This window comes from Periplaneta americana, chromosome 16, assembly GCF_040183065.1.
Source record: "Periplaneta americana isolate PAMFEO1 chromosome 16, P.americana_PAMFEO1_priV1, whole genome shotgun sequence".
NCBI classification, from domain to species: domain Eukaryota; kingdom Metazoa; phylum Arthropoda; class Insecta; order Blattodea; family Blattidae; genus Periplaneta; species Periplaneta americana.
Window position 1 is genome coordinate 179601285 of NC_091132.1, and position 22983 is coordinate 179624267.

Below are 22983 nucleotides of genomic sequence, written 5' to 3' on the forward strand. Positions count from 1 at the left end.
ACAAGCACAAGTTTTTGTGATATCTTCTCTGTTATCAAAGAACGACAAAAATGTTGTAGCATTATTTGTTGGAAACTACCCATATAAGTACTGATTTGGAGAGCGAGGTTTAATGCGAAGTTTAAATTACACTTTGGTAAAGATGCGATTCCAACATTTTACTAACCCACTGCGGGGTTTCCAGGTTTCAGTACTGCCAATATATATCTTTTTTATTTATGAAATTGTAATATTTATTATTATTATTATTATTATTATTATTATTATTATTATTATTATTATTATTATTATTATAACTGTGCATTAAGAAAAGTAAAAATAAAAATTAATGATTTGTTTTTTTTTATTATGTAAGAGAGAGAACAGAAATTACATACCTTATGTTTTAATGTTGTTGTTTTTTTTTTAGTTGGCTACCATGTCTTTATAACTTTATGTACGAAAACAAAGTATTGTATTCTGTCCTTGTAGTCAACAGCTGTGTAATAACTAACATTAAGCTTTTGAGTTCTGTCCGCATGCACAGCAATTTTCCAAAATCGATTCGAATGTGCATTGCAGTGCCATCTATAGATAAGAATGTGTGCTATGTCATGCCTATGAGTGCTCCAGTGTGAGCTGCATGGTGAAGAGGGAGGGTACTGTACCGTTCGTTTGAACGACTCAACGACTCCGACTCATCACCACTGGTGACTGTTATTTCGGAACTGTTATTTGGAACATAGTATTTTTTCGGAACCGGAACCGTCGGAACTGTTCCGGGAAAAGAACAACTTCGCCCATCACTAGTGTTCAGTTCAAAATGTGTCATGGCTCGCTGTATGTCGTCATGTGGCTAGCCGATGAGCCTAGAGAATTCAATCTTCCTACACTTCCGCAGAGGCGTATTACCTAAATGCGAGAGAAGTTGCCTAGCAAGTACGGCGTTCATTCTGAAGATTACTTACCGATACGTACGGTAACGCCAATAGTGGCAAAAATGTGAACTGTTTGGAAACACGTACTGAAGTGAGTTTTTTTCTTACTGTCTGGATATGGGGAGAGGGTTAAGACGATTACTTACGTATTTGTTAACTTGGACGGTGAACATGGACACGGAGCATTTTGATTTGTGTTGTGGAATGTTGCCGTACGCAATCGATGATAACAAATACCCTGCGTACGACTTGCCCGCGCAAAACACAGTTCGAAAGAGGTTATGGCAACACACAGACTTTACAGACCGCCATCTGTTGCTACGACATTCAAGTTATACCGTACACGTTCTCAAGTTCAGATTGAACGCCTTGATTAATAGGCAACTTCTCTGACATAAAAGCTGAAACTTGCTTCAAATCGCTGACTCACAACAGTGACGTCATGACACACTTTGAAATGAACACCTAGTAGTAGAATAGAACACCCGTGCTCTATGTAACATCAAAGGCTCTCGTGAATGCGAGTCTTTGCCGTGTTGGTGCACGGTCAGCCATATTGCTTCACTATGCTAGTTCATGTGAATAGATACTATTTACTAATTTCCTTTATTTTTATATATAAGATATAATTGTAACTGGAGTCTGGATTATTAATATATTTTTTTAAATGATGAATTTCTGCGTGTTATTCGGGTATAATTTTTCTTACTTTAACAGAAAAAAATAAGGAAAATAAGACTTTTCAATACTAGGTCAAAAATATCTGTAGCCTATGCTGGAAAATATGTATAATATCCAATGTGTCTATTGAATTACTTTACGTATCCGCTTGTATATTACAAATACAGTAGGCCTATGTATGTTCGTTATAGAATTTCCAAAAGGCATACATTCGAGAAGCGTGGGTAACGACAATCTACGGGAAAAATTCTCAACCGACTGCAGATTCGGGTAGAGTACAGTACTTTCAACATTTCCATCCCGAAGACATGGACTACCTATATGGGACATACCACGAGACTGAGAGAAGCACTGTTCCCACTGTATTTCCTTCCTATATCTTTCTTTCCACGTGCTGCCAGACAGAAGCCACCTAGAGAAAGGAAGCATGTCTTTAAAGGCTGATTCCAATGTCAGTGAAATCAATACGTCATCCAATGCTGTGGAGTAACGGCATGCTTGAACGTGTGACGAGCGGGCCGGGTTCAAATCCTGGTTGGGATTCTCTGGGAGTTTCCCTCAATCCAGTAAGAGCAAATGCTGGGGAGGCCTAACTTTCGGCGCTGGACCATGATGTCATCACTTTCATCTCATTCGGACGCTAGATATGGATAGTAGTTGACAAAGCGTCGCAAAAGCAACAGATTAAAAACATCAATACGTCAGAAACTGACAGCCGCGAAATAGTTGCAAATTGTGGTAAGAGTTACATGTGACAGTAGTAGTTAGTGAGCCTGAACAATCAACCAGAGGCGGCTTTTCAGGTGAACCAAGTGAAGCACAACTTCACCATAGATTTTTTAAAAATTGAAAAATTCACTTTACTTTTACCATACATCACAGTGTGACTGATTTTATGATATTTATATTTATGTACGTTCAAAAATCGCCGGGCTGAAGAATTAACAAACATAGCGTCGGTGTGAATACACTTCTTGCATTGCGACTTTCTATTTCGCCTCCTATGGTTAACGTAGCAACAAGACTCCGATGCGTTTAAGTTCTGCGCCGGTGAAGTGAGCCACCAATCAACGACAATATAATAATATAATATTTTGGGGAAATTCTGTAGATAGTAAAAATATATTCTTATTACAAAAAAGAGCCATTAGAATAATAGTTGGAGCAAAGGCTAGAGAATCATGTAGATTATGTACAAAAAAATTACAGATTCTAACCTTAACAAATCAACACATATACTCTACAATAAATTTCCTCTTATGTAATAAAGAAAATTTTCCAACTAACTCAGCCATACATAGTATAAATACCCGCAGAAGGAATGATTTTCATATGCCATCATCAAATTTATCATGCTTTCAAATGGCGATAAAAATGGCGATAAAAATGTTCAATAGTCTTCCTGAAGACATTAAGAATCATAGCCAAAACCCTGCATTATTTAAGACAAAACTAAAAAAATTACTTAATATCTCACACTTTCTATTCTGTAGATGAATTCTTCACATTTCATAGTACTGTGTAAATATTATAATACTATTAAAATATGGTAAACATATTACATTGTATAAAATATTATTGTTATTAAGGTATTAATTCTGTACATATTTCATATTTGCATTTTATATTTAAACGTAAGAATTGGCCATGTTCTTTATTCTATGCTATAAAGCAAATGTAAGAATATTATGGAACGAATAAATCTATCTACCTACCTACCTACCTATATATCTAAGGAACCTATTTAGGGCGGGTTGGGTGGGACCACAGCTCTCCCAGTGATCACATCGAGTTTCTACTAATCCACACTACAAAACTAAGGTATTTTCAGTGTTTGTTTTTAATTCCCTATACTGGCAGTACCAAATTCAAGATTCACCGAAATACAATATACATAAATAGGGCATTTATATTGTGACAGCGACGTGAGATTCGAACTCACGACCAGCGTCCCGCAAGAGAGAGATCGCGCGGAGCACTTGGGATGGCGCGCGGCGGAGAGGGGAAAAGGGCCAACACGGCGAGAGAGTGGAGCGAGAGTGCGCGCGCATCTGGTGCTGGTAGAGAGGAGAGGGCTCGGGATTTTTCTGGAGTGCCATCTCTAGAGACGCGTGGAGCCTTCGAGGCTACGTCGCTGTTGCTATAAATTACGGACGCGAAGGAACGACAGCAGTTTTCCAGTTTGCAGTTTTCAGTTATTAAGTCAGTGAGTAAGCCAGAGCAAGCAAGCCAGACTTGTGTGCCGGAGTTCGACTCGAGTGTGCGTCCGCATCTGCGTCAGCATCCGAAGGCCTGAGTTCGAGTGCAGTGGACCGCAGTTGGAGGGACCTGAGTTCGAGTGCAGTGGACCGCAGTTGGAGGGACCCGAGTTCGAGTACAGTGAACTGTCTCTGAAGGTCTGTGGTTCGAGATACTGTGAACTCGAGTGACTGAGATAGAAGAACTGTGAACTGAGAACTGGTAGTTCTGATTTGTAAATAGTGCTTTGTAAATATTAGTTAAGATTAACAGTACATTGTTGTTACTAATAAAAATCACACTGGTGTCAGAACCGGGATATTACCGACAATGGAGAACCTACAGCAGATCCTGCAAGCCATCGCGGAAATGAAAGCAGAAATGAAAGACGAAATGAACAAGCACATCAGTGAGTTGAAGAACGATATAAGTGAAGTGAAAACGGAGATGAAAAGTGACATAAGTGAAGTGAAAGGCGACATAAGAGGAGTGAAAGATGACGTCACTACGCAAATTGAAAGCGTTTCAGCCCACGTAGATGGAATTGTCGCCATCGTGAAAGACGAACTCAAAGCCGACCTTGACAACCTAAACAAGAATTTTACAACTATAAACGAGGCAGTAACCGAATTGAGACAGGAGGTAGACCATTTCGACGGCAAAATCCGCGATCTCGAGCGCCGTCAAGAGCAGACGAGCGAGTTGCTGGACAAGACGAGTGAGGTGATGGAAAAACATGCTGAAGAAAACAAGCACATCCTCGCGTTGGTGGATCGCCAGGCTAGAGAACAAAAACAGATAGTTGCCGAGGAGGTTCGACGTGCCATGCAAGAAGCGGCCACAGAGTTGAGGACTCCATATAGTGGCCCTGCGGAATCATCGCCTTCAGCCAGACATCACAACGTCAAGACGCCGAAGTTCGACGGTACGACGTCTTGGGCGATATTCCGTCGCCAGTTCGAGGCCACCGCAGCACATAATGGCTGGACCCCAGCGGAGAAGACTACTCAGTTGCTGACCGCGCTTCAAGGACAGGCGTCGGAGATTCTTCACAGCGTTCCAGAAGATGAGACAGCCGCAGAGATAATGGCGGCCCTGGAGGGACGTTATGGTGACCATCAACTTGCTGCAGCATTTAGGACCCAACTAAAAACGAGGGTCCAACAGTCAGGCGAGTCCCTGCAAGAATTCGCGATGGCGGTGGAACAACTGGCCCATAAGGCGCTCAGGGGCCTACCTAATGACTTCATCGCTGGAGAGGCGGCCTACACCTTCGGCAGCGGAGTTCGAGACCCGGAAATAAAGCAACAGCTACTCTTGGCAGAGCATCGCACCATCAATGCAGCTCTGGCGGCGGCCCTCAGGATGGAGGCAGCCAAGTTGACGGCGAACGTCTCGGCATCGCACCGGATTAGGAGCGTCGCGGCGGCCGACGTCGAGGAACGTCAACCAAAATCACCCGAGCGACGAAGACGAGGATTGCCTACCTGCTGGTCCTGCGGCGAGCCTGGGCACCTGAGGAGGGACTGTGACCGATCTGGTCACAAACAGGAAAACTAAAAGGGGCCGATGCGATGAGGGGCACGTCGGCGCCGTCATCACCATCCCCTCGGCTGATCTTGAAGACGGTTAACAGAAGATGCGACGATGGGCTGATTGCTGACGGATGGATAAGAGGCCGCCCATGCAGAGTACTGGTAGACACCGGGGCGTCGCTCACTATCGCCAGACCGGAAGTCGTGCGCGGCCTACCTGGGAGGACGCCGCTGCGCCGGTATGAGCTACGTACTGCCTCAGGCGAGAACCTGCCCATCCAAAAGGAGGTTTTCCTGGATCTGACATTGGGAAAGAGGAGACTGGAGATGTGGGTGTTCGTCGCCAACATCACTGAAGACGTCATCCTGGGACTCTACGCCATGCGGATCTTCGATGCAACGGTGGACGTCAGGCGCCGTATCCTGCGTTTTGGTCAGGATGAAGTGTTCCTGAGGGACGTCGAAGACCAACCCATGGCCAGCAGACTCACCCTGGAGAATCATGTGACAATCCCGGCAGGCTGCGAGATGGTGGTGACGGCAAGACTGGACGGACAACCTAAGAGAAACCTGCTCCTCGATTCGGAAACAACTCCGATAGATTGTGTTTATGTGGCCAGATCCCTACTCCCGAATCAGAAGGTGGTACCGGTGAGGGTCCTGAATGTCACCAATCGGGACAAGGAGGTGCCTAGTGGAACTATACTAGGTAACGTCGAGCCGGTGGTGTCTGTGACGTCGCTGGCAGAAAACGAGGAGTGTCACCGACCACGTCCAGATCTAGACCCATCACTGAAAGAGCTGGCTCGAGAATTGCCGGCGAATTTAAGCAAACGAGAAAGAAGACAAGTCCACGATCTACTGACAGAATTTCAGGACGTGTTCAGTCTGTCTGAAAATGACTACGGGAGAACGGAGAAGGTTCAGCACCGCATTGACACCGGAAATGCTCGCCCAATCAGACAACCCCCTCGACGCGTCCCTCTAGCTAAACAGAGGGAGATTGACAGCCAACTGGAGGGCATGAAAGCAAGAGGGGTCATCGAGGAATCCGACAGCCCTTGGTCATCACCTGTGGTGCTGGTGAAGAAGAAGAATGGGGACCTGCGTTTCTGCGTGGACTACAGAAGACTGAATGACGTCACCAGGAAAGACTGCTTTCCCCTTCCACGAATTGACGACACCTTGGACACCCTGGCCGGAGCAGAGTGGTTCTCGACGTTGGATCTCAAGTCAGGATACTGGCAGGTGGCGCTACATCCGGAGGATAAGGAGAAAACGGCATTCTCTACAGGCCAGGGACTATGGCAGTTCACCGTTATGCCATTCGGCCTCTGCAACGCTCCGGCTACATTCCAGAGACTAATGGAGTCCGTAATGAGAGGCCTGACATACGACACCTGTTTGCTGTACCTTGATGACGTCATCGTGGTGGGCAAGACTTTCGGCGAACAGCTGTTGAACCTGAGGAAAGTGTTCGAGAGACTGCGACAAGCCAGACTGAAGTTGAACCCGAAGAAATGTCATCTATTCCAGAAGAAGGTCAACTACTTGGGACACGTAGTAGGGACCAACGGAGTGGCCACGGACCCGGAGAAGCTACAAGCCGTCAGAGGATGGCCGAGACCGAGGGTCAAGCAGGAGCTGCGCCGCTTTCTCGGCCTCTGCACTTATTACAGAAGGTTCGTAGCTGGGTACGCCAACATCGCTAAGCCTCTAACCCAGCTGACCGAGGAGAAACGACAATTCCAGTGGACAGACGAGGCGGAGTCATCCTTCCAGTCGCTGAAAGAGGCGCTCTGCACTGCTCCTGTACTGGGATATCCCATCCCTGGAAGGAAGTTCACGCTCGACACGGACGCTAGCAACGTAGGCATCGGCGGAGTACTCTCTCAGGAACAGGACGGGCAAGAGAGGGTGATTGCCTACTTCAGCCGAACACTATCCAAGGCTGAGAGAAACTACTGTGTGACGCGTAGAGAACTTCTTGCCATTGTGGAAGCCCTGAAGCACTTCCACAAATATTTGTATGACCAGGAATTCCATCTGAGGACAGACCATTCTGCACTCACCTGGCTATTGGGCTTCAAGAATCTGGAGGGGCAGACCGCCCGTTGGGTTCAACGTCTGCAGGAGTACAACTTCACCTCTGAACACCGACAAGGGAAGAAACATTCCAACGCTGATGCCCTGTCACGACGTCCGTGCCCGGATGGCTGCAAACACTGCCTGAAAGTAGAAGAGCGGGATGGCGCCCACGCAGTAAGAGCAATTGCCGCCCAGCCGAGCCCAGGATGGGATAACGCCGCCATAAGGAGGGAGCAGCTGGAGGACCCAAACATTGGACAGCTACTGCGTGATGTGGAGTCCGGCCAGAGACCAGTATGGGCCGATATCGCCAACCGTAGCACCACTTACAAGAGCTACTGGGCCCAGTGGGAATCCTTCACTGTCAAGGACGGTATCCTGAAGAGGATTTGGGAGTCGGCCGATGGAAGGACCCACATAGAACAACTTGTCCTGCCCAGGAGCAAGGTGAAGGAAGTGCTGGAGGAGACTCATGCTGGAGTGACTGGAGGCCACCTGGGAGCCAACAGGACGCTGGACAAGTTAAGGCAGAGGTTCTATTGGTTGCATCAGAGGACCGACACGGAACAATGGTGCCGAAGATGCGACACCTGTGCAGCCAGTCGCGGACCAAGGACCCGCAGCAGGGGAGCCATGTAGCAGTACAACGTGGGAGCTCCTTTTGAGAGGATCGCCATCGACGTTGCTGGACCCTTCCCGGTCACGGATCGCGGGAACCGCTACCTGCTAGTCGCCATGGATTACTTCACAAAATGGCCAGAGGTGTACGCGATTCCCAACCAAGAGGCTTCGACGGTGGCCGACGCGCTGCTTGACAACTTCATCTGCCGATTCGGGGTGCCCCGGGAATTGCATAGCGATCAGGGGCGCAACTTCGAATCCAACCTGATGGGAGAATTGTTCGAGCGTCTGGGGGTGCATAAAACCAGGACCACTCCCCTCCACCCACAGTCCGATGGTATGGTGGAACGCTACATCAAAACCTTGGAAGAGCATCTGCGGAAGGTGGTGTCCAACCATCAACGAGACTGGGATGCCAGAGTCCCACTGTTCCTCTTGGCCTACAGAGCTTCGGTCCACGATACAACAGGGATGACACCGGCAAACATGGTCTTCGGGAGAGAGCTGCGCCTGCCCTGTGATCTGCTGTTTGGCACGCCACCCAGCGCCGACCAGCCAGCGACTGACTATGTGGCAGAACTCACCGAGAAGTTGAATGGAGTTCACCAACTGGCCAGAGAGCACCTCAAGATGGCCAGCGACAGGATGAAGGTGCGCTACGACAGATTAGCCAACTCTGCAGGATTCCAGGAGGGCGACCTGGTGTGGCTGTATCGACCTACCAGGACCAAAGGGAAATCACCAAAGCTTCAGCGTGCCTGGGATGGACCATACCGCGTGGTGACCCGGATCAACGACGTGGTGTACCGCATCCAGCGACAACCTCGAGGGAAGATGATGGTGGTGCATCTGGACCGATTAGCAGCCTACCAAGGGACTGCCCGGGACGAGCAGTCCTAAGGAGGGAGCAATGTGACAGCGACGTGAGATTCGAACTCACGACCAGCGTCCCGCAAGAGAGAAGATCGCGCGGAGCACTTGGGATGGCGCGCGGCGGAGAGGGGAAAAGGGCCAACACGGCGAGAGAGTGGAGCGAGAGTGCGCGCGCATCTGGTGCTGGTAGAGAGGAGAGGGCTCGGGATTTTTCTGGAGTGCCATCTCTAGAGACGCGTGGAGCCTTCGAGGCTACGTCGCTGTTGCTATAAATTACGGACGCGAAGGAACGACAGCAGTTTTCCAGTTTGCAGTTTTCAGTTATTAAGTCAGTGAGTAAGCCAGAGCAAGCAAGCCAGACTTGTGTGCCGGAGTTCGACTCGAGTGTGCGTCCGCATCTGCGTCAGCATCCGAAGGCCTGAGTTCGAGTGCAGTGGACCGCAGTTGGAGGGACCTGAGTTCGAGTGCAGTGGACCGCAGTTGGAGGGACCCGAGTTCGAGTACAGTGAACTGTCTCTGAAGGTCTGTGGTTCGAGATACTGTGAACTCGAGTGACTGAGATAGAAGAACTGTGAACTGAGAACTGGTAGTTCTGATTTGTAAATAGTGCTTTGTAAATATTAGTTAAGATTAACAGTACATTGTTGTTACTAATAAAAATCACAATATATTGACTATAAATATAGAAACTTGACAGCAGAGATCTGTACGAGAATTTTACTTTATTTAAAAAACACAAATTCAAAATTTCTGCATTGTTTACAACAGATATGGCAGTGATGACATTGTTACTGGTAACAAAATGAGACTAAAAAAATTAGACCAAACACAAAATAATACATTAAGACTCATAAGAGAAACAATCAAGGCCACGCCTACCACAGATCTACAGTTATGCACACAGAAAGAACCATAGTAATGGCAATTAAGGAACACGCAGGTAAAACGTTTTTCACAATGAAATCTTATTTTATACCCTCCAATTTTACGCCTGCATTACGGTGTTAAAATATATTTTAAAATTGTATACAGTAAGTTATATGACATTTTTGATACTCTTGTTGAAATATTGAAGTTTTTCATCCTTATTTCCACAATTTACAGAAAATCCTGGCGTGACAAGGAAACTCTGAATACAGGTCCTCAATCAGCAACTTTCAAAACCTCAACGCAATCTTACAACTTAGATTATCGGATTAAATTTATTTTTTTATTCATGAAATTTGTCAATTTTCCAGTTTTTTCATTTTTATTTTCTAAACTATAGAAAAATCTAACATAACAATGAAAACATGGATACAGATTCGGATTCAGGGCACTTTACTTAACTAGAATCAATAATTATAGCAGAATTTTTTTAAAATTGCATATCAGTGTAATAAGAATAATAATAATAATAATAATAATAATAATAATAATAATAATAATAATAATAATAATAATAATATCATAGCAAATAAATTATTTCTTTCCAGTAAGTATGCGCGCATGGCATTTTAGGTAACCTGAATCCAGACAATTCTTTCCATAATAGCGCTGAGGTGTAACTTATAAACCTGTGATCTTGTTACAGTCAGATATTTGTCACTGGTTCCAACTCTCAATAGTTCCAAACTCGAAGCTAAGAGAAAGCGCCATTTCTGACCGATACGTGATTCATAGCGGATGTGACGTAGGTACGTATATGTGACAGCCCTGGAGGTGAAACGAGTGCAGATCAGAAGATTAACTTGAAGGACAACTAAATTGGGATCTAAAAATTTCCGTGCCTATCACAAGGTTTTTGTACGTAAGACTTTGACACTAAAGGTGGAATGCAATCACTGTAGTTTTCCAAGAATGAATCCCTTTATCTTTGGTAAATATTATTGAACGAGTAAAAATTCTCAGATAAAATCACTATTACTAGCCACAATGATTTTTCGGATATCTCACAGTTCAGAGCTTTGAGTACAAAATAGAGTCATAACCTACCTCTGTTTCACACGTTTCAGAATGGAATGGTTTCTGTTGTGTTTGTACACGGGCATTCGTTTCGAAAGTACGTTTTGTCAGATACGGATTTTCAAATGTTTCTCGCTTCTGTAAGAGTGCATGTATTTTCAAATGACCGTCGTTGCACTAGAACAGTTTTTTGCTAGTGGCAATGCATTCCTGAGTTCTTACAATACACAATTCTTTATAGATCTTCCCACAAACACAGCATTTCGGGCTTCCCTCATTCAAGAAACGTAACCCACAAACTTGACAATTCAATCCCTTAACGCCAGGAAGCGTGTACACCCTTTTGAGATTTCTAACAGCAAAAAAACCACCTCCCCTGCAAATGAATGGCTTCTCGCCTCTTTATACGCATGAATGTATACAGAAATTTGCGGGCCAAAAAATGGAATCCAAATACATAAAAACTGCATGGTTTCTATTGTGTGTGGGTATATGAAAGCATATTAAGATTTTCCAAGAGCCAAAAGCCATTCGAAACACATCATAGCTGAAAGTTTTCTTGTCTGTGTGAATACAAAAATGCAATTTGAGTTAGGTGCGTGTGCAAAATCCTTTCCACAGTCATCACAACAGAATGGGTTCATGTCTGTGTGTACATGTAAATACTTGTTAAAGTCACAGTCTACTATATACAGTAACGAAGCTTGGGATGATTTTTGCCATGAGTTGCATTTCTCGCGGTAGTTGCTAGCCGCGTGGAGCGCTGTGAGTACTAGGAACAATAGACTGTGTCACTGCTATCGTGATCCAATACAGGCCGTAACGCTGACCATGTGACTCGCTTAACCTGATCACAAACGGCGGCGTTTCAACCACATAAATTAATAGGAATGCATAAAGATAACATATATTTCTCTAAAATGTAGTATAATTACATTAATAAAATTTAAAACAATGATTAGGGAACACTTCAGACATAATTCCTTGCGAGTTAAGGTGTAATATTATTTTTGGTGTGAAAATTTCGTTGTTCGTATGTGTAATACCTGCCTTTATTTCGTTTAAATATTACGAAATTCTTGTACACTCATTTATGCACGATTCAATAATTTTCAGTTGCACCGCACGAATATTTAGATATGTTGAAATTATACGTTGCCCCTTTCTCTCTAATTTTAGTGGTCTCCAATGCCCTGCCACTACATATGTATGTTATGTCATATGGATATTATAGGTTACGATTAGTATATTTAACTTATATTCCTATATTCGCAATTATACATTTAATTAAACATAATGTTATGTATGTCACCCGTCACATTCTATTTGTCTGTATTTTAATACTAGAATTGAGTACTGAATTATTGTAGTTATCTACTACCTAAGAGACGAAGTAACACAAACGTACGTATACTAATTTCATAGGAGTGGTATGGTAAATTTTCTGTCTACAATTAAGGAAGGTAGATGTGCTAAATTAAGATCACTATATAAATTAGTTTTTATTGAACTTCAAAATAGCTTCCTTTCTAAACTTAAAATGTTGACGCGAACAGATTATGTTAACACGTAAAATTCTCTTCACATTAAAATAACACAGTTCTGTAATTATTTCTGCAAATCGAGGGAAATAGCATAGCTAACGTTAGTGCGACAGTTAATGGAATACGGAACTACATGTTGGGATCCCTATAGAATATATCAGATAAATTCCTTAGAAAGAATCCAGTATAGGGCAGCTAAATTTGTTAAAGGCAAAAGAGAAGATAGAAACGATACGATAAAAGAACTTAAATGGGAAACTTTGGAAGAGAAACGTAGGAAAACTAGAATAACATCATTGTATTGAGCATATCTAGGTCAGAAAGCATGGGTAGACATAACGGCTTGGTTAGAGAAGCCAACGTACTATGGTAGGAACGATCATAATTTTAAAATCAAATGTAGGAAACAGAAAACGGATGTAGGTAAATTCTCATCTTTGAATAGAACTATAAATGCTTGGAATGACCTACCTGCAGTGGTATTTGAGGGCTGTCCTTCCTTAAGGAGATTCAAGAATAATTTAAAAAGTTGTGTATAAAGTGCAAATTAAAATTAAGGTGACATTTAACATTTAATATTTTATGGTGACATGTATTTATTTAGCCTAACGAGTTACTTCCTTGGTTTGAATTGTAAATTATTTAAAAATAGCGTGTAAGAGGGCCTTAGACTAGAAATGTTTAGTTTAAATGTAGTTCTATTTATAAGTATGCATAAAAATGTAATTATTTGACTTATTTGAACTGTTGTATCAGTGAAGCGAGGTGAGTCAGTGAAGTTATGGTTTTACAGTGCAGTGAATAGTTCCGATCAGTGATAATTTATAGCGTCAATGAAATGTGTTCTATAGTGTCAGTGAAATGCGTTATAGAGTGTCAAAGAAATGTGTGCTAAAGTGTCAGTGAAATGCGTCATAGTGCCACTACAGGGAATGAGATGAGAGTAAAGATGAAGACTATTGAAACTTATGTAGGGCCTATACATAATTATGTAGGTTGTATTGTAAAATTAGGTATTTTATTTATGTTTTATTATTACTGTGTTAAATTATATTTTGTATTCTTATTGTATTGTGAATAAAATTGTATTGTGTATTGTCAATTTATTGTGTATTGTTTATCATTTTATTGTGTATTGTTTATATTGTGTATACCACTGCCACCGGGTGATTGCCCACTTGCAGTGTAAATAACTACGTACATACATACATACATACAAATATGCAAGAAGAAGAAAACGGAACTTATGGACAAATTACACGAAAATAAAACTTAGCAATGATATGCAATAAAGTTATACTATAATATTTCACTGAGCTCCATACACTGAAATAAAAAACCCGAACATACATTACGGCGTCGTCTAGATCAGGCATTGACTGTACCGTATTTCGCTTTGTTGTGAAATGTTGCGTAAACTGTGAAATGTTCGTTATCGATTGTAATAACTGTAAATGCCTAAAATACAATAATTTGAATATAATATGGGACAAAGAGTCGTTTGTGGTACTATAAATATTGTAAGAAAAAAAGGTCAGAGTTATCCTTTTTTTGAAAGATCCAGGAAGGTGAGTTTATAAAGTATAATATTTGCTTTATGAAAACAATATATTAACCATAGGTATTTGACATTTCAATAATGAAAGGAAGGTGCTAATTTTTTCAAAAGATTACGATATCGAAAGTACAATACATTTTATCGTCTGCGGGGGAAGGGGTCTGTGATGAGGCGATAGTGGCAATCCTAGTGGTAAGCAACTTTCTATGTTTCCATGTTTAGTAAGAACTGAGCTTCGTGACTGTATATATTACACTGTGTTAAAGTTTCCCAAATGGGGAAAAAAAAAACACAAAAACTCTTGAACTGAATGACTTCTCACCGGTGTATACGTGAATGCACATTAAAATTATCCAAGCGCGAAAAACTCTTTCCACACACTTCACAATTGAACGGCTTCTCACCTGTGTGAATGCGTGTATGCACAATGAGATGATCACGACGCGAAAAACCCTTTCCACACTCATTACAACTGAATGGCTTCTCGCCTGTGTGAACACGTGAATGGACATCGAGATTATCCTGGCGTACAAAAATCTTTCCACACACATCACAACGGAAGGGCTTCACGTCCTTGTGTTTGGGTGAAATCATACTGAGATGAACCGAACGCGAAAAACACTTTCCGCATTCGTCGCAACTGAATGGCTTCTCGTCTGTATGTACGCGTGACTGCATATCGAAATATTCGCAACGCGAAAAACACTTTCCACAACCGTCACAACTGAATGACTTCTTCTCGTCTCTGTGCAAGCTTGAATGTCTCGCAAGATTGTTGGACCACGCAAAACACTTGCCACAAACGTCACAACAGAATGGTTTCGCGTCTCTGTGCACGCGTGAATGCCTCTCGAGGTTAGCAGAGAACGAAAAACCCTTTCCACAAACGTCACAACTGAATGGTTTCTCGTCCGTGTGAACGCGTAAATGCTTCTTGAGATATTTCGACTTTGAAAAACACATTCCACACACGCGACAAATGAAACGCTTCTGGCTTTTGTGTTGGCGTGAATGCTTTTCGAAAACTTCCGATTGGAAAAAGCACTTTCCACACACATCGCAACTGAATTGCTTGTCATATTTGTGAACGAGGCCATGTCTTCTGAGTCTTACAGAGTCTGGAAAGAACCTTCCGCAAACGTCACAATCGTATTTCTTCTCAACTGTATGCACTTCCACTTCTTGTGCAATATTTTCACTCGATGCTGAAACTCCACTATTATGGCTAACTGGAACACTGATACTTATATTTTCCATTAGTGAAAAGGATATCTCGAAGTAATATGGAAATATATGCTTCTTAAGCAAAGTAATATAGAAGAAATTAATAGTGGATATACAACTTCAGTTACTTCTGTAAGGATAGTCTTAAAAATATTAATAATAATCATCATAGTCAAAGTAATAGTGGTTATTATTCGTTTGAGAAGCTTTCGTCATGTAGTCTGCTGTGAAAAATCTGGAAGTGAGAATATATAAAACAGTTATATTACCGGTTGTTCTGTATTGTTGTGAAACTTGGACTCTCACTTTGAGAGAGGAACAGAGATTAAGTGTGTTTGAGAATAAGGTTCTTAGAAACACATTTTGGGATAAACGGATGAAGTTAAAGGAGAATGGATAAAGTTACACAGCGCAGAACTGCATGAATCCATTTTAATATTATTTTCCCATCTACGTCTCGGCCTCCCCAAAGATTTTTTTCCCTCCGGCCTCCCAACTAACACTCTATATGCATTTCTAGATTCGCCCATACATGCTACATGCCCTGCCCATCTCAAACGTGTGGATTTAATGTTCCTAATTATGTCAGGTGAAGAATACAATGCGTGCAGTTCTGTGTTGCGTAACTTTCTCCATTCTCCTGTAACTTCATTCCTCTTAACCCCAAATATTTTCCGAAGCATCTTATTCTCAAACATCCTCAACCAATGTTCCTCTCTCAAACTGAGAGTTCAAGTTTCACAACCATAAAGAACAACCGGTAATATAACTGTTTCATAAATTCTAACTTTCAGATTTTTTGACAGCAGACTAGATGATAAAAGCTTCTCAACCGAATAACAAGAGAATAATAATTTAATAATAATAATAATAATAATAATTTAATAATAATAATAATAATAATAATAAAAATAATAATGATAATAATAAAAATAATAATAATAATAATAATAATAATAATAATAATAATAAAAATATGAGTAATACTAATAATAATATTAGTAACAGTAATAATAATAATAATAATAATAATAATAATAATAATAATAATAATAATAGCAATAATTATATTTTTTATAATAATGAAAATAATAATACTTCCTCCATTCCAAAATATGGTATAGAAACAATCAAAATAAGTTCGATTATTGCGCATGCGTGAACAAAATGTTTCGCGGTGTAGTATTCTGTTCAGTAGTGAAGGGATTATCAGGCAGAGCAGTTTTGAATGTTTCTAATCTTCTGTAGTGCATCAAACTACAACATTTAAATAGTTCATTATGAACAGAAATCAAATGGGCACCTGCTAGTGTGTTCCTGTTGCAGAAAACGTAACACCAACCCAGTCAATTTTGAAGAGAACATCTAAGGCTCAACAGTCGTACAAAAACGGGTTATAATTCATTGCAGGTTTTATGTTAATTTGCATCACTTAAAACAATTTTTGTTTCTCCTTTCATTAATTTGACATCACACAGAATGATATGTACCTAATTTTTATGCTTTTCTTATGTTAATTTATCAATGGAATAAGTACCTGGAAGATGTATTAAAGTTACATTATATCACTGAGAGCCTAACATATATCATGTTCTGGAACAGAATTAATTACATCTTTCTATACCATATTTTGGAACAGAGAGAGTACTAATAATAATAATAATAATAATAATAATAATAATAATAATAATAATAATAATAAAAATAATAATATCAATAATAATATAAATAATAATATCAATAATAATAACAATAAAAATAAAATAGTGTATTTATTACTATTTTTATGAACTAAATATTAACTATACAATCAGTGACCAACAATCGTAAATATGCATAAAAGCATCCAGTGTGCTGGTCTAGTGATTCACAAAATAGCAATACTAAACCAAAATAGGCCTATATAGGTCTATGAGTGTGCGTGCGCAGGCATTAGGAAGAAAATTTGTCAGTGTACAAAAACTTTACGAATTGTGGCGAAGCAACTGCCATATTCTTAGACGTACCCCTATGCAGAATATCTCACAGCATGAGTTACTAAAGATCTACACCCTCGGGAAGGATTCGCCTTTATGGGACATAACAGGCTATTCCTGTTCTTTTTCTTGTAATATTATTGTGCTCGACAAAAGACACGGACCAATAATAGCTCAGCACACTTTATACAAGAATATTATGGAATTAAAATTTGAACAGAATTAAAATTCAGAATAAAAATAACACAAAGATTATAAGTAAGTAAAATTGAGATGTTAATAATGCGGATGTATAACAATATACACTGACCGGTAAATATATACTTCGGTACATAGTTATAATATACAGTATTAAACGTAACTTCTCACTTACCGGAATATTGATCTGTATGCCGTGTTCGGATTTTTTTTCTTTGTATTATTTCAAATGGAGCATTGCCCAGTTGGCCGTATTGCGTTTGTCCACACGAGATGATTCCGATCAGAATTCTTGCCAGGGAATTCCAAACGGATTTTCGTACGGTTCAAAATCGAAATATTGAATGTTATGGCAAATTAAATCGATTACAAAGCCTCCAATCGCGGTAATATTGAAGTTAATATTATTTTAATAAGTTCAACAGTATAAAATTAGAATTAAATCAATGTAATATGGTGAAAGAACACATTGGATGAGATTGGGAAAATACTAAATTAACCAGGTATGGTCCTTCATAGTTTATTTAGGTTACAGAGCTGTTCAATTTATTTCCAGATTCAGTTCAGAACACTACAATGAAATAATGTGCTCTAGCGGTAAAGTACAACACTATTTAATTATTTATTCCGAAATGCGGGCAATGAGCGATTCTATAATAAAAATCCGAAAGCAATGAACGAATTTTTTCGGTAAGCGAGCGCCCTTAACTGAGAAACAATGCGTTAGAAAACACTCCGTCATATTTTGTCGCACAATTCTGTGTGACAATAATCTGTACGCCTACTTCATAGTTCGAATACTGCCATCTATTGTTTCGTTTATGCACTACTACCTAGAAATAATCGATATAATTCTACAGTTAGATGAGTTTGACGGTGGATTTGTAACTCGTCTCCTTGGCTTAATGTTTAATGTATCGGAGATCTGGGAAGATGTAAGAGATTTTGGTTCGAATACAGATGCCCGAAGTGGCGAGTAAATGAAATGTAACATAGGGAGTGTAGTTGTAGATATGAAAAATATAGATGACAAGAAAGAGAAAACGAGGCAAAAGAAAGACAGGAGAAGAAGAGAGAAAATAAGTATGGAAGGAAGAGAAAATACAATAATTTTAATTAACAAAATTAGCATTCGTATTTCGCTAATAGTGAGATCAGACCATATGATATTGTAGCTTTAAAATAAACAAACTTTACGTACTCCTTAAGGAAACAGTGTATTGTAGGCCTAAACATTTAAATTTGTCCGTGTTTGGTCTCTAAGGCATACTTATTTTCTAATTCCTTTTCAATCGTGTATGCTTTCATTTTTCAATTAAATGAGAACTAATGTTTGCAATGATCTTTAATAAACGAGATCGTACTTGCCGCCATTTTCAAGTTACAATGTCCAACATCAAAACAACAAATTTCAACTCTAGGGCCGAAACGACTAAAGACAAAAGACTAACTTGCAAAACAACACCGGTATTTAATAAGTTTACATGCCAGTCATAAGGTTAAGTCTTCGATACTAAAGCTCCAATAGCTACATCACTAAATTCTTTCAAGATTGATTACCCTTATCGCCCGTAAATATTATTGAAAGGAAACATTCATCCACAGATCGCGATACAAATTCACAGACCAAATCGCTATTAATAGTCACAGTGATTTTTCCAGAACTGGCAAGTTCAGATATAGCTACAAAAAGAAGCCATAACCAACCTCTGTTCGACACACATCACTCTCGAGTATTTGCACGCGTGAATTCATTTCGAATTCGTCGTAGTGTTGCCAGATATGGCTCTTGAAAGCTTTCTCGCTTGTGTCAGCGTGCATGTCTTTTCAAATCACTGCAGTGCGAAACGTTCATTCCTGACATTGCAATAGCACCACTTTTTGCTTCGAACATGCATTATTGAGATTACAACTATATAAATCTGTGTACACTTCCCTTAAACATCGCGTACATTTCGTACAAGATTTTACGCCGCAAACTTGACAATTCCATCACTTCTCGCCAGTATGTAAGCGTGAATGCCATTTGAGACTTCTCATAGCGGTAAAACGACTTCCACACACGTTGCAACTGAACGGTTTCCCACCAGAGTGCACGCGTGAATGCCTCTTAAGACTGTCGGAGCGAGAAAAACACTTTCCACACACATCACAAGTGAGTGGCTTCTCGCCTGTATGAACAAGTGAATGCATATTGAGATTATATGCCCGTGCAAAACCTTTTCCACAGACATCACAACAAAATGGCATCGCCCCTGTGTGTACGCGTGAATGCTTAGTAAAGTCTTCCAAATCAGAAAAACACTGTCCACACACTTCACAAGTGAATGGTTTCACGGCAGTATGTACGAGTGAATGCATTTTGAGATTACCCGAGCGCAAAAACCACTTTCCACAAACGTCGCAACTGAATGACTTCACGCCTGTGTGTACGCGTGAATGAGTGTTGAGATATTCCAAGCGCGAAAAACATTTTCCACAAACGTCACAACCGAATGGCTTTTCGAATGTATGCACGCGTGAATGCCTCTTAAGTTGTGATGAACATGAAAAACATTTCCCACACTCGTGACATCTGAATGGTTTCGCGCCTGTGTGCACGAGTAAATGCCTCTTGAGATTTGCCAAGCACGACAAACTTTTTCCACATACGTCACAACTGAATCCCTTGTCGCCATTGTGTTCGAGGCCATGGGATTTGAGTCTTGAGTCACAATCATATTTCTTGTCGTCGGTATACGCGTCTTTTTCTTGTGGAATATTTTCGCTGAATGTTGCAACTCCACTACTATGGCTAACTGCAACACTGACAATATTATAAGTGCCATTAGGTGAAAGAATGCCTAATTCAGCAATGTGGAAATATCTAGCTCAAAAGCAAAGGAATACAGCAGAAAGTGTTAGAGGATTATCACCGAAAGTTACTCTCTACCGATGATCCTAAAATAATTAATAATAATAATTATGTTAATAATAATAATAATAATAATAATAATCGTCATAAAATTATTAATAACTGTAGTAATAAGAATGGTATTAGCAATAGAAGTAACAGTAATAATAATAAAAATAATAATAGTAATAATAATAATAATAATAATAATAATAATAATAATAATAATAATGCAAGGAGAAGCACTATCACCTTTACTTTTTAACTTTGCTCTAGAGTATGCCATTAGGAAAGTCCACGATAACAGAGAGGGTTTGGAATTGAACGGGTTACAACAGCTGCTTGTCTATGCGGATGACGTGTATATATTAGGAGAACATACACAAACGATTAGGGAAAATACGGGAATTTTACTTGAAGCAAGTAAAGAGATAAGTTTAGAAGTAAATCCAGAAAAGATAAACTATATGATTATGTGTCGTGAAGGAAATTTTGTACGAAATGGAAATATAAAAATTAAAAATTTATCCTTTGAAGAGGTGGAAAAATTCAAATACCTGGGAGCAACAATAACAAATATAAAAGATACTCGGAAGGAAATTAAACACAGAATAAATATGGGAAACGCATGTTATTATTCGGTTGAGAAGCTTTTATCATCCAGTCTGCTGTCAAAATATCTGAAAGTTAGAATTTATGAAACAGTTATATTACCGGTTGTTCTTTATGGTTGAGAAACTTGAACTCTCACTTTGAGAGAGGAACATAGGTTAAGGGTGTTTGAGAATAAGATGCTTCGGAAAATATTTGGGGCTAAGAGGAATGAAGTTACAAGAGAATGGAGAAAGTTACGCAACACAGAACTGCACGCATTGTATTCTTCACCTGACATAATTAGGAACATTAAATCCACACGTTTGAGATGGGCAGGGCATGTAGCATGTATGGGCGAATCTAGAAATGCATATAGAGTGTTAGTTGGGAGGCCGGAGGGAAAAAGATCTTTGGGGAGGCCGAGACGTAGATGGGAAGATAATATTAAAATGGATTTGAGGGAGGTGGAATATGATGATAGAGACTAGATTAATCTTCCTCAGGATAAGGACCTATGTCGGGCTTATGTGAGGGCAACTATGAACCTCCTGGTTCGTTAAAAGCCAGTAAGTAAGTAATAATAATAATAATAATAATAATAATAATAATAATAATAATAATAATAATAATAATAATAAAATTATGAAACTTGTAAATACAGACATTCAAATCAACCCAGATTTACTAATTTCCTTCTTTGGACACAGGATCTCTAGGAGAGAAGCAGATCTGAAAGCAGTAGGACTCAGTTCCTTCTACGTTATAAACAAATGCGTATTAGAAATTGGACATCAAACCAGAGAAAAAAAATCGAATTCATTGAATCACGTTGAAACTAGAAATATATTTACTTTGTCATGATGTAAACAAAGCAGTGAAACCAACGACCAAGTAAAAGACTTACACACTTCACTCACCTCTCAGTTAAGACTTCATTCTCTTCTGATGTTCCTTCCAGTTTGACCTCCTCCTTCACTTCATCTACCTCACATGAATTGTTCTGTAAATCAGGATTATGTAAAACAGACACATAGGACAACAATAGATAGACAGTCAATGCATTGTAGTTCATATACTCAAACAGATTTGAATATAAATCCTATCCAATGCAGTACACAATATAAGTGCTGTACCTCAAAATCTGTGCTTCAGTTGCTCACCATGACAATATCTTTGAAAAATATTGGAGTGCAAGGGGTCTAATGACTTTATTGTCAAATACCTGGCATTAGAAAACAACATATAAGCGTTGTTGGCAAAACATGGTATAGAAACATCTAAATAAACAATTAAATGCAAAAGATTAGTGCATATTGTAGGAAATATCCTGTATTACACTTTTTAGTAGGTTATTTTACGACGCTTTATCAACATCTTAGGATATTTATCGTTTGAATGCGGTGAAGATGGTAATGCCGGTGAAATGAGTCTGGGGTCCAGCACTGAAAGTTACTCAGCATTTGCTCATATTGGGTTGAGGGAAAAGCCCGGAAAAAACCTCAACCAGGTAACTTGCACGGACCGGGAATCGAACCCAGGCCACCTGGTTTCGCGGCCAGACGCGCTAACCGTTACTCTACAGGTACGGACCTGTATTACGTAAATTTTCACAAACAAGAGATAATTGAAAGTGGAAATGACAATGAATCTCGAACCACATTCTGAGATGCTCACAAGTCAGAACCAGACAGCTGTGTGAAAGTAACAGTTTACGTTAAAGTCAGAAATAAAAAAAAGTTTTGAAAATTGTGAAGGTCTACAGGGCAATTCAAAATGATGAACCAGATTTCAGTAACTTAATGCATGAAATCTAATGAAGTATTGTTTTGTGAGCCATGTGCTTCGAAAGGTAAATGTTTAAAGTTTAGTTTACCCGCATTGTTTTCACTTTCGCTCGCAAGGAATGAGCAGCAGGGCAATGAAGGATAATGACGTTGACTGGACAACATAAATCTTTCTGCATGCTTGATTATCACGTAAAAAACTCTGTGATTAGTGTTCAGCGGCATATCCGAACCAAGTATCAGACAAACACAATTTTACAGAATAAGTTTTTCTTCATATGATGCAACGATGGGTCCTCCCACAGCATGAAGAGG

The 22983-nt window shown here is 40.1% G+C and overlaps 1 protein-coding gene across 4 annotated transcripts in view; it reads right to left on the reverse strand.

The window, feature by feature from the left end:
* LOC138692095 (zinc finger protein OZF-like) overlaps positions 1 to 22983 on the reverse strand; it is a 35930-nt gene that overhangs the window by 7237 nt on the left and 5710 nt on the right. For 2 of the 4 annotated variants that reach the window (XM_069815034.1, XM_069815036.1), the window contains exons 4-5: positions 21802 to 21884; positions 9707 to 15236 (exon numbers count right to left, since the gene is read on the reverse strand). In XM_069815034.1, the coding sequence (XP_069671135.1) occupies positions 14318 to 15236; positions 21802 to 21884 (1002 nt within the window). In that variant the 3' untranslated portion in view covers positions 9707 to 14317. Of the gene's footprint in view, positions 1 to 9706; positions 15237 to 21801; positions 21885 to 22983 lie in introns of those variants that run through there. The other 2 variants (XM_069815038.1, XM_069815037.1) reach the window with 1 other exon arrangement.